This window comes from Rhinatrema bivittatum, chromosome 3 (assembly GCF_901001135.1).
Source record: "Rhinatrema bivittatum chromosome 3, aRhiBiv1.1, whole genome shotgun sequence".
Lineage (NCBI taxonomy): Eukaryota > Metazoa > Chordata > Amphibia > Gymnophiona > Rhinatrematidae > Rhinatrema > Rhinatrema bivittatum.
Genome location: NC_042617.1, coordinates 284,216,235 through 284,229,595, shown reverse-complemented (window position 1 = coordinate 284,229,595; position 13,361 = coordinate 284,216,235). Strand labels below are relative to the sequence as shown.

At 47.3% G+C, this 13,361-nt stretch overlaps 1 protein-coding gene across 1 annotated transcript in view; it reads right to left on the bottom strand.

The window, feature by feature from the left end:
• Positions 1-13,361, bottom strand: part of LRP1 (LDL receptor related protein 1) — a 657,378-nt gene that overhangs the window by 40,222 nt on the left and 603,795 nt on the right. The window contains 3 exon segments of the mRNA XM_029594881.1: positions 6,857-7,033; positions 7,816-7,932; positions 9,167-9,273. Coding sequence (XP_029450741.1) covers positions 6,857-7,033; positions 7,816-7,932; positions 9,167-9,273 — 401 coding nt within the window.

Sequence of the window (13,361 nt, the reverse complement as noted above, 5' to 3'; positions counted from 1 at the left end):
CAGGAACTGCTTTTCTTGTATTTTTTACTTACCTGGGCTCAGCGCTTACTGGCTGAGAACAGAGACAGTCTCCAGCTGTGGGGGGAGAGGGCTTTGGCCATCACCGCCACACTTGGCTTCCTGCACCCACTGCCTTTTAGCTGCTTCAGCAGCAAAGTCCACACTGGGAACCAGCTACCGGACCAAGGTAAACCTCTGAGGGATCTCGGAAATCACCTCAGGAATTCTCCTGCAGTTTAGGTATCACTGCAGGAGAGTGGGGCTCAATCTTTCTCCAATTTAAAGGTAAAATTTCCTCTTCTAAACAGTACTGCGATCTCGATGGGGAAGGATTGTCCACATCTGCTAGGAGACAGAGAGATACTGAATGGCTGAGGTCACTGCAGGGGGTGTATCTAGGATGACGTTAGCTTTGAAACTTGACTCTGTCTCCATCTGCTGGCAGGGGAGCACATAACCCATTGGTCCTGAGTCCATCTGGCTACACGCTAGGAAACTGTGCTTGCAGAAAAGCTGCAGTGCAGCCAAAGAAACAAAATAATAGAAAGTAAGTGTTTGGTGCAACACCCCCCCCCCCCCCCTTCTTGTCATGTCTCCTGGCTTAGTGCTCTACAATTGGAAATTCTCCTGTCGCTGCCAGGGCTAGCTGAACAGGAAGGGGGGAGGAAAAAAGAGCCGAGCCCTTTGCCATGTCACCCTCGCACTCCAGGCATGGGGATTCCCAAAAGTTTGTAGACGGTAATAGTTTGTAGATGGTATAGCAGAAGTGGAAAAGACCCTGGCAGCGGCAGGAGAATTTCCCATGGTGGAGCGCTAAGCCAGGAGGCATGACAGGAAATGGGAGGGTTTGCACAGGGCGGCAAACCTTGAGAAGGTCCGCACTGGAGGCTATGGTGGCTTTCCTCCCACCTGCCCTAACATCGATAATGTGTTCAAGTAGTAATCGTGCGTGGATACTCAGTATCTCGATTCAGTATGTAATATGGTTCTTATGTCATGGCACCTTTCACTGGGGGAGGCAGGTAAGGAGATCCGCCTGATCCTGGCTGGGGCAAGGACCCCCTCTTTACCAAGGGAAAAGTGAATCGGGGTATCTGCTTAGGTGGACATCATGTTGCACAACTCACCAGGCAGGCAGACAGCCAGCCGCACGATGGAAGGCCTCCAAATGTCGAATGGCACATGTTGGGCCCCAAACCTTAGGATCATGGCGGAGGCCCAGGGAATCGACGCAGCCCTATTGCATGGCAAACTCTGTGTGGAAGGCAGGTTGCCAGATACAAAATGAGTAGGATATGTTGATTTGAAGATTGCATTATTAAAGCTGGAGCCTATTTAATTCAACAAATGTTTTCCAGAGTCTAATTGCAGTAGGGGAGGGGAGGGAAAAGAAAGAGGATCCTGACTGCCTGTGTGTTTTCTCTTTCCCCTTGGCATACTATGTTTCTTACCAAGCAAATTTAGTTCGCCTGCATCAAAAAAAAAACAAAACTCACAATAATAAAACGGATCTAGAAACACAAATCTCAAATTAAATTTCCATGTTATCATTTGCTTAATGAGATGTTGCTTATGATTTGATAGCTCTGAGAGGGGATCCTCAATTCCATCCTTCTCCATGTGTGCAATATGAGCCAGATATTCAGAATGTCTAGGTGCTTAGCTTTCAGAGTTAGGTGCCTAGACTTTGAAATAAAAAAGAAATTGCTGTGTACCTAAATGTGGGTGCCTTTTTTATTTTCTTATTAGTTAATTCAATTTGTTTACATGCCCTATCATTAAAGCCCTGGGGGAGTTAGAATCTATTTAGAAGATCCACATATTCTGGATATCTGGAGAAATGTAATCTTGCCTGATAATTTCCTTTCCTTGAATCCTGTCATACCAGTCCGTTTGAGTGAGCTGTGTCTCTCTGCCAGCAAGCAGAGACAGAGAACTACAAGGTTTCTGTGACATCATTCACAGTACCTCATTAGTGTTTCCCAAATGTTTCAAGCTGAAGGCATATTAACAAAAATGTTGTGTGGCATAATACTGATATGGAGAAGCCTTTGTATGGTCAAACGAAGAGCTAGGGAAGCACCGACAGCTCCACAAGTCTCTCTTCCAAATTTTAATAGAAAGGAAGAGAAGGGATGGAGACACACATGAACTCAAAACAATGTACCAGTTCCCTCTATATACAAGTGCAGGAGAAGGGAGAAATTGGTGCGGTGTGGGTAGTTTAAGAAACATAAGAACATAAGAAATTGCCATGCTGGGTCAGACCAAGGGTCCATCAAGCCCAGCATCCTGTTTCCAACAGAGGCCAAACCAGGCCACAAGAACCTTGTGGCCTAGTTATCGCATGTGACTACTAGAGCTCAACCACTGGTGCTACTCCCAACACTCAGAATGAGTCACATTCAGTGCTCAGTGCACCCTCCACACTCTCCCCGTCTCACTCAGCCGGGAATACAAAAAGCTGGAAGGACAAAGCTCAGGAGAGGAAAATGAAGACATGGTTATGCGCACAGTGTGTGTGTCGCACAAAATGAGGCACGGCTTTCCTTGTCCTGCATGTGGCCCTTTAATTGCTACAAGGCTCAGCATGCTGCAGCTAGGAAAAAGAGGCATGCATGTCCTCAGAAAAAAAAGCTCATATATTTTTTTAAGAGCCACTGCTGGTGTCTCTTGTTGCTGTGAGGTGCTGAGAGCAGAGACCAGGTGCCGGTCTGGATCCAAGCATCACGCAGCGGTGACTTTTCTGTGGCACAGCTGATGAGGTCTGAAGGCACACACACTGGTTGGGAAACACTGCAGAAGATGAGTTTGGGCAGCAGCAAACACTGTCGGTGTACTTCTGTGAAAGCTAATCAACTGAACAATCATTAGAAGAGCAAACAATGGATAACTTTTGTAATTTACTTTTCAGAAATAGGAACTACTCCAAGACCTTCTCGCCTATCTTCCTCCCCATAGGAATGGGAAGGTTTTAAGAAGGCAATGGATTAGCAGGTCCCACTCCCTTCTGCTTTCCCAACAAATAAACCACTAATTTCTGTTCTTTTGCTACCCTAGACTGACCTGGGAGGTAATGGCAGAATTTAAGGAAAGGAAATTATCAGGTAAGGCTAAATTTATCCTTCCTTATCATCCTGTCATACCAAGCCAGACAAGTGGGATGCACCCAAGCTTCCCTCATACTGGGTGGGAGGAGGTCCAGGCTGCTCTCAAGACTTCCGCTCCAAAGGCAGTGACATTCCTAGCCTGGAAGTTGAAGCAACGATGCTTAGCAAAGGAATGCAAGGACAACCAAGTCATTGCCTTGCAAATATCTTATGGAGAGACCTAAATTCAGTCCAAGAAGCTGCTTGAGTTTCTCTTGAATGTACTGTCAACCCTTCTGGAACTGGTAGCCCCTGTCCAATATATGCTACAACAATATCTTCCTTAATCCATCTGGCTACAGAGAACTTAGAAGCCACCTTGCCCTTATGAAGCCAGCTAAACAGGACAAACAGACTATCTGTACCTCAAAATAGTCCTACTTACTTCCAATTTAAGTAGACTTCTATTCTTGCCCTTACATTCTTTCAGTCTATACTCACTGGTTAGCATGAAGGCCTAAGACCAACCTTAGATAAGAATGGGGGCACTGGTTGGATCACTACTTCTTTCTCTGAAATCAACAAGCACGGGATCCCTGCAGGACGTGGCCTGCAGCTCTTGAGATGCGTCTCACTAAACAGACTGTAATCACAAATATAAATCCTGGAGTTTTGCCTGTTTAACAGGCTTAAAGGGAGCTCCTGCTATAGCCATAAACACCAGGCTGAGATCCCAAGAAGGGACCACTGGACAAAACGGAGCTCAGAGATGCTTTATACCCTGCAAATAGCGAGCCATGTCCGGATGTGCTGTTACCGAAGAATCTTGAACTGTTCCCCTATAGCAAAAGGTTCCCAAATGGGGGTCAAGAAATCAGTGGATGGGGGAGGGGGGGGGAGGTCCACAAGAAAAGGGCTGTTCCCTCTCCACATGGACCTCCACTTCAATCTGCAACTGGCAGCAGGGATCATCACAGAGCCTGCGAGGGTGCACTGACTGACAGGCCCTGCACGCTCTGCTGCTGCTGCTGCAACCCCTGCTTCCAACTGCTTGGCTGAGTGGGGAGGAAAAAGCAAGTGAAGGAGGGGAGGAGGAGTGCAATTCTGGTGTCATCATATGGGGAGGGGGGGGTGTCATGTTCATTTTCAAGTTTAAAATGGGGTCACACCAGATAAAAGTTTGGGATGCAGCGCCCTATAATACAAGACTGCCACCTGAACCTTCAGGGAACTGAGACACAGCCCCTTTTTCAAAGCCCTTTTGTAGGAAAGATAAGTGTAACAGAAGCCTTGAAAGGGGATAATGCCTGTTGCTGACACCAAGCATCAAAGATCCCCGGGACCCGAAAGATATGTTAAAGAAGTGGACTGCTTCCTAGACCTCAACATGGTCTCAATCACAGGGGTTGACAGACCTCACTTGCATTAAGCGAGCCCTTTCAATGGCCAAACTATAAGCGAGACATGAGCTGGGTCATAACAGGCCCTTCCCATTGGCAACACAGAAACATGACAGCCGAAAAGATCCATTCGGCTCCTCTTGTCTGCCCATTCACACAACTGCTTAACTCTACAACCCTACCCCTCGCTCAAAGATCCCCTGTGCTTGTCCCATGCTTTCTTGAATTTGGATACTGTCCTTGTCTCCATTAGGAAGCTGTTCCATGCATCCACCACCCTTTCTATAAAAAAAAACAAAAAAACTTCCTCAGATAACTCCTGAGTCTATCCCCTTTCACTCACATACAGACCGATACAGTACCGGCGGAGCGCACTGTTAACCCGCGGTTGGACAAGCATTTTCGACGCATTAGCTTTACCCCTTATTCAGTAAAGGGTAATAGCGCGTCAAAATCGCGCGTCCAACCCCCCCGCCCCCCGAAACTAATAGCGCCCGCAACATGCAAATGCATGTTGATGGCCCTATTAGTTATTCCCGTGCGATTCACTAAGTAAAATGTGCAGCCAAGCCGCACATTTTACTTTCAGAAATTAGCGCCTACCTAAAGGTAGGTGCTAATATCTGCCAGCACCGGGAAAGTGCACAGAAAAGCAGTAAAAACTGCTTTTCTGTGCACCCTCCGACTTATCATGGTATATTAAGTCGGAGGTCCCAAAAGTAAAAAATAATTAGAAATTAAAAAATTAAAAATCAGCCCGCGGCTTGAAAACTGGACGCTCAATTTTGCCGGCGTCCGGTTTCCGAACCCGTGGCTGTCAGCGGGTCCGAGAATCGACGCTGGCAAAATTGAGCGTCAGCTGTCAAACCCGCTGACAGCAGCTGCTCCTGTCAAAAAGGAGGCTTGAGGGACGCGCTAGTGTCCGTAGCGCCTCCTTTTACAGCGGGCCCTAATTAGCATATTTTTATTTACTGGATCGCGCGCACAGGACACTGGCCTGGGCGCTCGCTGCTCTCCCGCGTTTCTTTCTGTATCGGCCTGATAAGATGTTAATTTTTGTTGGTACTGCTTTGCTTTTACGCATGTTACACTAACCCTGCCTTAAACTTTGGATGTGAGTGGGCTATAAATCTTTTTAAATAAATAAACGAATGACCCCCTTATTCCAGAGACTCCTTTCTGTTGAAAGAGAAGTGCCTCTTCTGCACTGATACCTCAGAGGTATCTAAATATCTCTATCATATCTTTCTTTTCCCACCTTTCCTGTAGGGCGGCAGTTCTCAGTGAGTGTATTGCGACACACTGGAGCACAAAGGTGTGTTGCTGTCCTCTACCGGGCCTAACAGGATACTGCACTCTTCTCTTGCTGCACAGAGGCCTAGCAGGTCATGGCTGACCTCCTCCACAGTGGCAGTGCCACCCTTTCCATCTCCCCCTTTTCCCCATCCCCCGACACAGTGCCGGGACTACGGAGGAAAAGGGGTGGGAATGAAACTGTGCTTGCAGAAAGACCGCGATGCTTCCGAAGAAATAAAAAAAAAAAACCAAACAAAGCAGAAAGTAAGCGCTAGGCCTATCTGCACACCTGCAGCACTCAGGCCTTTTGTCAAACCCTGCTCCTTGTACGGGTTTCCTGATTAATAGGAAGCCCATGCAGCAGGAGGGGCAGAGTCGCTTCAGAGCATGAGCGCTGCAGGCTTGCACATAGGCCTCAAACTTAATTTCTATTTTTTTTCTTTCTTTGGCTGCTCTGCGGCCTTTCTTCTAGCACAGTTTGATTCTCACCCCTTCACCCTGTAGTGCTGGGATCAAATGAGTCAAGCCAACAGAGGGAGCAAGACCCTGGATGGGGTCGTAATGAGAAGATGGAAAAAAAAATCAGTAGAACTAGGGGTCACGAAATGAAACTCCAAAGAGGAATACGCAGAACTAATGACAGGAAATATTTCTTCACGGAGAGGGTGGTGGAAGAGTCTAAGGAAGCTCTCCACACCATCATCCCCACTCATGACTAGTGACAATTTTCTGTAAAAAAAAAAAAGTATCAGGTTGGGGCCACCGAAAGCCTCTACTTCCACTTCAGCTGAAATGAGGAAAAGGAAGGAAGTTCAAACAGGTTTCATGTCAGTGACCTGGCAGAAAAATCACCACTGCCGAGGACCAAACATCTTCACTGCTTTCCTAACAGCTAATACCTCAAGAATAGTGCTTCAACCGTTCAGGAAGGAAGAAACAGAATGCGTGCCCCAAAATCATACCAGCAAACAAAAACGTGTTCCAGAAATGGAGGGAATAAGTACTTAAACCTGCAAAGGAAGTGGCATGAAAACAATGTCTAACTGGAAAAGATCCCAAGGTGGCACTGACCTTCAGGCTGTTTATACCGATGGTAGAGAACCACGTCACTGGCATGGTTTATTCCCGAGGTCAGGCTGACCACAGAGTCATTGCCAAACTTGTGCACTTTGAAGATGAGATTGTTGATGTACGTCACCCCATATATATAGTCTTCAAATATATCAATGCTGAAGGGATGATTTAGTCCTACAAAACAATAATTTAGTATTAAGCACATCTATTATGTTGTAAGAGATCCAAAACACCCCATATTTAAACTTTTTGTTTCAGAACTTGACCTTTTCTTTTCTGGCCTATCAAGTTTCCCCCTACTCCTTCAGACTTCCAACTGAACTGCAGCCAGGGCTGGGATCTGGCACAACAAGTCTTTATTTGCAATGACCTATGGGTTCTTCCTTTAGTTTTAGATCCCCTCCCCCCTCCCCTGACTCAGCCCAGCCATCACAGTGTCAGTGCCAGGGCCCAGGGGCCACAAATCACGGTTCCTTCCAGAACTCGGCTATCATGGATTCCAAGTCTGCCCATCAGGTGTCACCGTCGAGTAATGGCTGGGACTCCCTCCCCACTAAGTTGCAGACGCTATGAACACTGGCCCTCTGTAGCATCCCCAGTCGGCCCAGGGAATCGAACCTAGGGCTCTTCATCTGGTACTGCACTGTGTTGGCCTCTTTTTTTAAAATTTATTTCAGATATGGAAGTGTCTTCCATGTAGCAGTTTGTTTGCTTGTTTGTTTTCTGTAACTAAATACCTTGAATGAACTTTGCTGTTCCCTCCTTGACATGCAATGTGGTGCTTAATATCGAGAAGGTATCACTGATGCCCTGGAATGAACTCTTTAGGTGCCAGTTCCTGCACCGTCCATTAAGTGATAGCAAGGATGAAGAGTGAGGCAGTTATATAACCAAGAAGGGAATTCCGACATAACAGAATGAGTCCTTCTAAGGAGAGTTAGGCAATATCGCAATACCTTTCTTGCTGTCAATAGCCACAACTGGATCCGTGCCGTTGAGGCGAATGCTTCCAATTACTGACAGTTTGGCATCGGCCCAGTAAAGCCTCTCATTGTAGTAATCCACTGCCAAGCCTGTGGGTAGGAAACAAAAAAAACGCAACGACCACCATGCTGATGAATCTACTAAGACAATCCCTGCTTAAGCATTACCAAGGCTGAAATAATTTCAAATGCTTTGCAGTCCATGTGCTAACTATAGAATCTCAACATGTCATTTTTCCCTCAAGTAGCGTAAGATCATAAGATATGCCATGCTGGGTCAGACCGAGGATCCATCAAACCCAGTATCCTGTTTCCAACAGTGGCCAATCCAAGTTACAAGTACCTGGCAAGTATCCAAACATGCTTTTAAATACTAAAATGCTATTGTTACATGCAGGAGTTTGAAAGTAGTAATGGTGTATCAACCATCCAGTCGAGTGTAAGTATTTAAGATACAAACAGATATCAGTTCTCTTGGCATGAGGAAAGGGAAAACTATACACACTTCTAATTCAGGATAGCGTAAAAAGAAAAGAAAACACTTAAGAGGTCCATATTCAAAAGCATTTAACCGGTTAACTCAGAAGTTAGCCACCTAAATGAATATCTGGGCACTTATCTGGCTAATAAGGTAGCTGATTAGAATTTAGCTGGTTAAATTAGGGGCGTTCTGGAGGCGTAACTGGGAGGAGTTGTTAGCCAGCTAACTCCGATATTCAGTATGATTAAGTATAATTAAGTATAATTGGGCCAAAGACCTGTCCAAAAGTTAGCCGGTTATCTTTAAAATAGCCATCTATATTCAATAGTGAGGCTGCATTATTGAACATACATCACAGTAATGACTTTGTTTACACAACTGCAAATAGCAGTCGCTCTTACAATAGTGGATTTTTCAAGGTTATTAATTGGTTTTGTTTTTTTTTTTGCTTGCACCATTCATAAATGTATACAGAATCTCTCGGGGGAAAAACACAACCTGATACTTAGCCAGATCTGCTGTAGCATGTCGTCTGCCAACATAAGCGCCTTTATGAAAAAGCACCCTCAAGCCAGAAGACACCCCCTCAGGCTGTCAATTCGCAGATTAAATTCAAACAACGCCAGCTGTCAGATCATGAGAGTTTAATCAAAACTTGAGGGATGAAACCCTCCATCAGATCTTCTGCGTGGAAGAACCTTGGCAACCACACAGCACTGTTTGAGCGGAGTTACTCCCTGCTGCTTGCCTGCCCATGTTCGGAGGAGCACAAAGAAGTTGTGATCGCCAACCTTTTCTCCCAGCAGGGAGCCAGAGGTTGAGTTAAGACAACATAAGGCTTACCGGTGGGCCACTGTATATTGTCTTGCACCAGTGTCTCTCTCAGCGTCCCATCCATAGCAGCCGTTTCAATTTTAGGATGGTTACCCCAGTCTGACCAATACATTGTTCTTAAAGACAAAAATCAGAAAGAAAACAGTGAGGACATATTGATACAACAGCGAAAATATCTGTCCTATACACCTTTCTTTTGTTTTCGGTAAGTTTTTAGGCGTTCTTTACAGTAAGTTGAGAGTCACTTATGGCAACACTGGTTTTCATCCTTGTCTTTTTTTTTTTTTTTAAATGTAATAATTTTCCTTTGCCAAAAAAATTATGGTGCGTTGAAGACAGAGACAGAATTCAGCACGGTGCTTTCCATTTCAATATTCCCAAGGGAGGTAACGTGGACAGTCACTTTTGCAAAGCTGTTGGTGGAACCCTGCTGCTGCTCCTTCCCAAACCCCACCTTGGAGAGCAAGTGGTGGAATGATTGAGAAAAAAACAAATCTGCAGGCAGTGGAGAAACTGAAGGTAGGGGGAAGGAGGAGGAGGAGGGCGAGCAGCAGCCTCGATTTAGGAAAACTGGTTCTTACCTGCTAATTTTCGTTCCTGTAGTACCACAGATCGTCCATACTCCTGGGTTTTGCCTCCCCTCCAGCAGATGGAGACAGAGAAAGTTTTACTGCCACTGCCACATGAGGTGCCCACCTGCAGTTCCTCAGTATTGATCTGTACCCAAGCCAAAATCAAAACAAATACCAATACAATAACTAACTTTCACCAAAGCCCATGGACTCTGGGGCCTGGACATCCAAACGGTATTGCCTGGCGAAAGTGTGCAATGGTTTCCAAGATCTCTTGCGGCGAAACTTGCTGACACTCGGCCCAGGAGGCCCCCTGAAAATGGGTAGAATGAGCCCTTAAACCCTCCGGAACAGGGCGACCCTGACAGATAAACGCGGAACTAATAGTCTCTTTCAATCACTGCACAATTGTGGCTTTTGACTCCTTATGACCCTTTTTTGCACCACTCCATAGCACGAAAGGATGATCTGACAAGCGGAAGCTGTTCATGACCTTGAGGTACTGCAACAATGCACATTTTACATCCAAACGTCGCAACTCTTGTGCCTGAGGTGACGTAGGAACCAAACTTGGGAAGGACGGGAGCTCCACTGACTGATTTAAGTGGAATAATGACACTACCTTGAGCAGAAAGGAAGGAACTGTCATCAAGGAGACTCTCGAATCTGAAAATCTCAGAAAAGGCTCCCAAATGACAAGGCCTGAAGCTCTGAGATCCAGCAAGCCAAACAAATTGCCACCAAGAAAACCACCTTCAGAGTGAGATCTTTCATAGTAGCTCCTTTAAGAGGTTCGAATACGCCACACACATGTTCTTAAGGACTACGTTAAGGCTCCAGGAGGGACAAGGCTTCTGAACCGGAGAACACAAATACTTTGCTCCCAGGAGAAAACGCACCACATCCGGATGTGCAGCTAAAGATGCCCCTTGAACCTTACCTCAAAGACAGGCCAAGGCTGCCACCTGAACCCTGAGGGAATTAACAGATAAACCCTTTACTGAACCCTTTTGCAGAAATGCCAGAATATGTGCCACTGAGGCTCACACAGAATCCACCCCTTGCTGTGTGCACCAGGCCTCAAAAACTCTCCTCACCCTCACATACGCCAAGGAGGTGGAAGTCTTCCTAGACTGCAAGAGAGTAATGATGACCCCTTCCGAATAACCTTATTCCTTAATCACTCCCTTTCAAAAGCCAAGTCGCTAGACAAAAGCAAGTCGTCTGATGTGAAGGGAGGGGCTGCGGCAGTGTCATTCTTTGCAGCGCCGGTCTGTGGCACGAGGCTGTTGATCTATTCCCACTGAGTGCAGGAATGGAAGCCATTTTGCAGACTTTTGCAGCTCAAACCAAGTGTGCAGCGGGTGAGGGGAGCTCCCGTCCACGCTTTCGCCAGCCAATCTCAGCCCCGATGAGGCTTGGGGGGCCTGTGTGGGACAGTCATCGGAGAACTTAGATCCTCTGGTAGAGGATTCTGAAAGTTTTATTCCTTTTTCTCTGGAGTTTGTTGTTTTAATGCACAAGGCATTTTTGGCTCGCAAGGCTGCAGGCCAGCCCTCTCGCAAGCGTAAGGCAGAGGGTCCTCTGCTCAAGAAAAAGGCTAAGGTGTCCGGGGCCTCAGGAGCCATGAGGATTCGGAAGGTCCACGGGCAATCTGTGGCAGATACCACCGGCAATGCTTCCTCAGGGGATTCTGAGAGGGGGTTGTCCCCGGGGACTGGCTCTCCAGACACGGATCTGGATCAGCAGGGTCCGGTTGAGGAGTCGAGGCCTGGCCCAGCATTAGAAGATGACGATCCCAAGGTAATTCACCTCTTTCAGAAGGAAGAGCTGAAACCCCTGATTCCACATGTCCTGGCGGAGCTAGGCACAGTGGTCCCCCAGGGGAATCCTGACCAGGAGGAAGTGGACCCAGTTAAATCAGGCTTATGCGGACCGATCAAGACTTTTTCTTTTCATAGCAGTTGGTGGTCAGGGAGTGTGATACTCAGGAGACTGGACTTAAGGTGAACAGGGCTACGGTCAAGCTGTATCCATTGCCCGAGAACACTCTGGAACTCTTGCGAGTTCCGAAGGTGGATGCCTGTGTCTCAGCGGTAACAAAGAGAATGACCATTCCAGTGGCGGGGGCTGCAGCCCTGAAGGATGTGCAAGATAAGAAGCTGGCGGTGCATCTTAAAAAGATTTTTGAGGTGTCGGTGCTGGGCATCCGGTCTGCTGTTTGTAGCAGTTTTATGCTTCGTGCGTTGCTGCGCTGGGTGCAGCAGTTACAGGAAAACAGGGATCTGTCACTCTCGGTGTCTCAGCAGGAGGAGCAGAACGATGATGTCTGCAGTCTCAGCCAGGAGGCTTTAATGGCTGTAGAATTGGTCGGCCAGCATTTCCTCCAAAGCTCAGCTTGGAGCTTTGCCTTTTAAGGGCAAACTCCTTTTTACAGAAGATCTGTAGCAGCTTATAAAGCTTTTGGGTGACAATAAGGTGCACAAATTGCCAGAAGACAAGGCCAAGGGGCCTAAGGGATCTTTCCTGGGCCTCTCTTGGTATTGGTCCTAGAGGTGTTTTCATCAGAGCACAGCTCCGGTGGCTGGGCAGAGGAAAGCCTCGGGGAGGTCGCAGTCCTGGAACCAGTCCTTTCGAGCCCATAGGGCAGGCAGGGAAAGCTCCAGCCAGGGCTCTGGCGGAGCTAAGCCTTCACAATGAAGGGAGGCAGGCTCACTCCTCAATCCCGTCGTCTTGCCCAATTTTACGTTTCTCACAGAGCAGTGGATGATCAGGTTACAGTCCAAAGTTTGGAGTCTTTTGCAGGCCTGGGTGCCCAGGGTCTGGGATTACCTACGGGCCCTCAGCTCGTCTACCTTGGTACTCGTCCCTTGGGCATTTGCTCATATGAGACCTCTGCAGCACAATGGCACCTGGTGTCGGAGCTGTTTCATCTACTTCTTCCGTTTACTGACTTGGCCAGGTCCAGTCCATCATGATGGCTGTCTCCTCACTATTTGAACCTTGGAATGGACTTGGAGGTGCCACAATGGACAGTGGTCACTACCAATGCCAGTCTCTCTGGTTGGGGGGCAGTGTGTCAGTCCCAGTCGGTACTAGGGCAATGGTTGCCAGAGGAGGCGTCATGGTCCATCAATCGTCTGGAGATGAGAGTGGTATGGTTAGCTCTCCAGGTGTTCTTACCTATTCTGCGCAATTGCCCGGTTTGGATCCTGTCTGATAATGCCACGACGGTGGCTTACATCAACTATCAGTTGGGTACCAAGAGTTGAGTGGTTGCTCAGGAGGCGGAGATGCTGATGTCTTGGGCAGAGCAGCATCTGGCCTTGATAGTAGCCTCTCATATAGCGGGATCTGAGAATGTGCAAGCCGATTTTTCCCAGCCATCAGCAGTTGGACCCTGGAGAATGGGAATTGTCGGAAAAGGTGATGCGTCTCATTACTTGCAGGTGGAGTGTTCCTCATATGGATCTCATGGTGACTCAGCGGAATGCCAAAGCTCATTTTTTCAGTCGCAGAATAGAGCAAACAGCAGAAGGGGTAGATGCCTTGGTTCTTCTTTGGCCGAGCGATGTCCTTCATTACGTTTTTCTGCCGTGGTTTCTGGTGGGCAAGGTACTGAGGAGAACAGA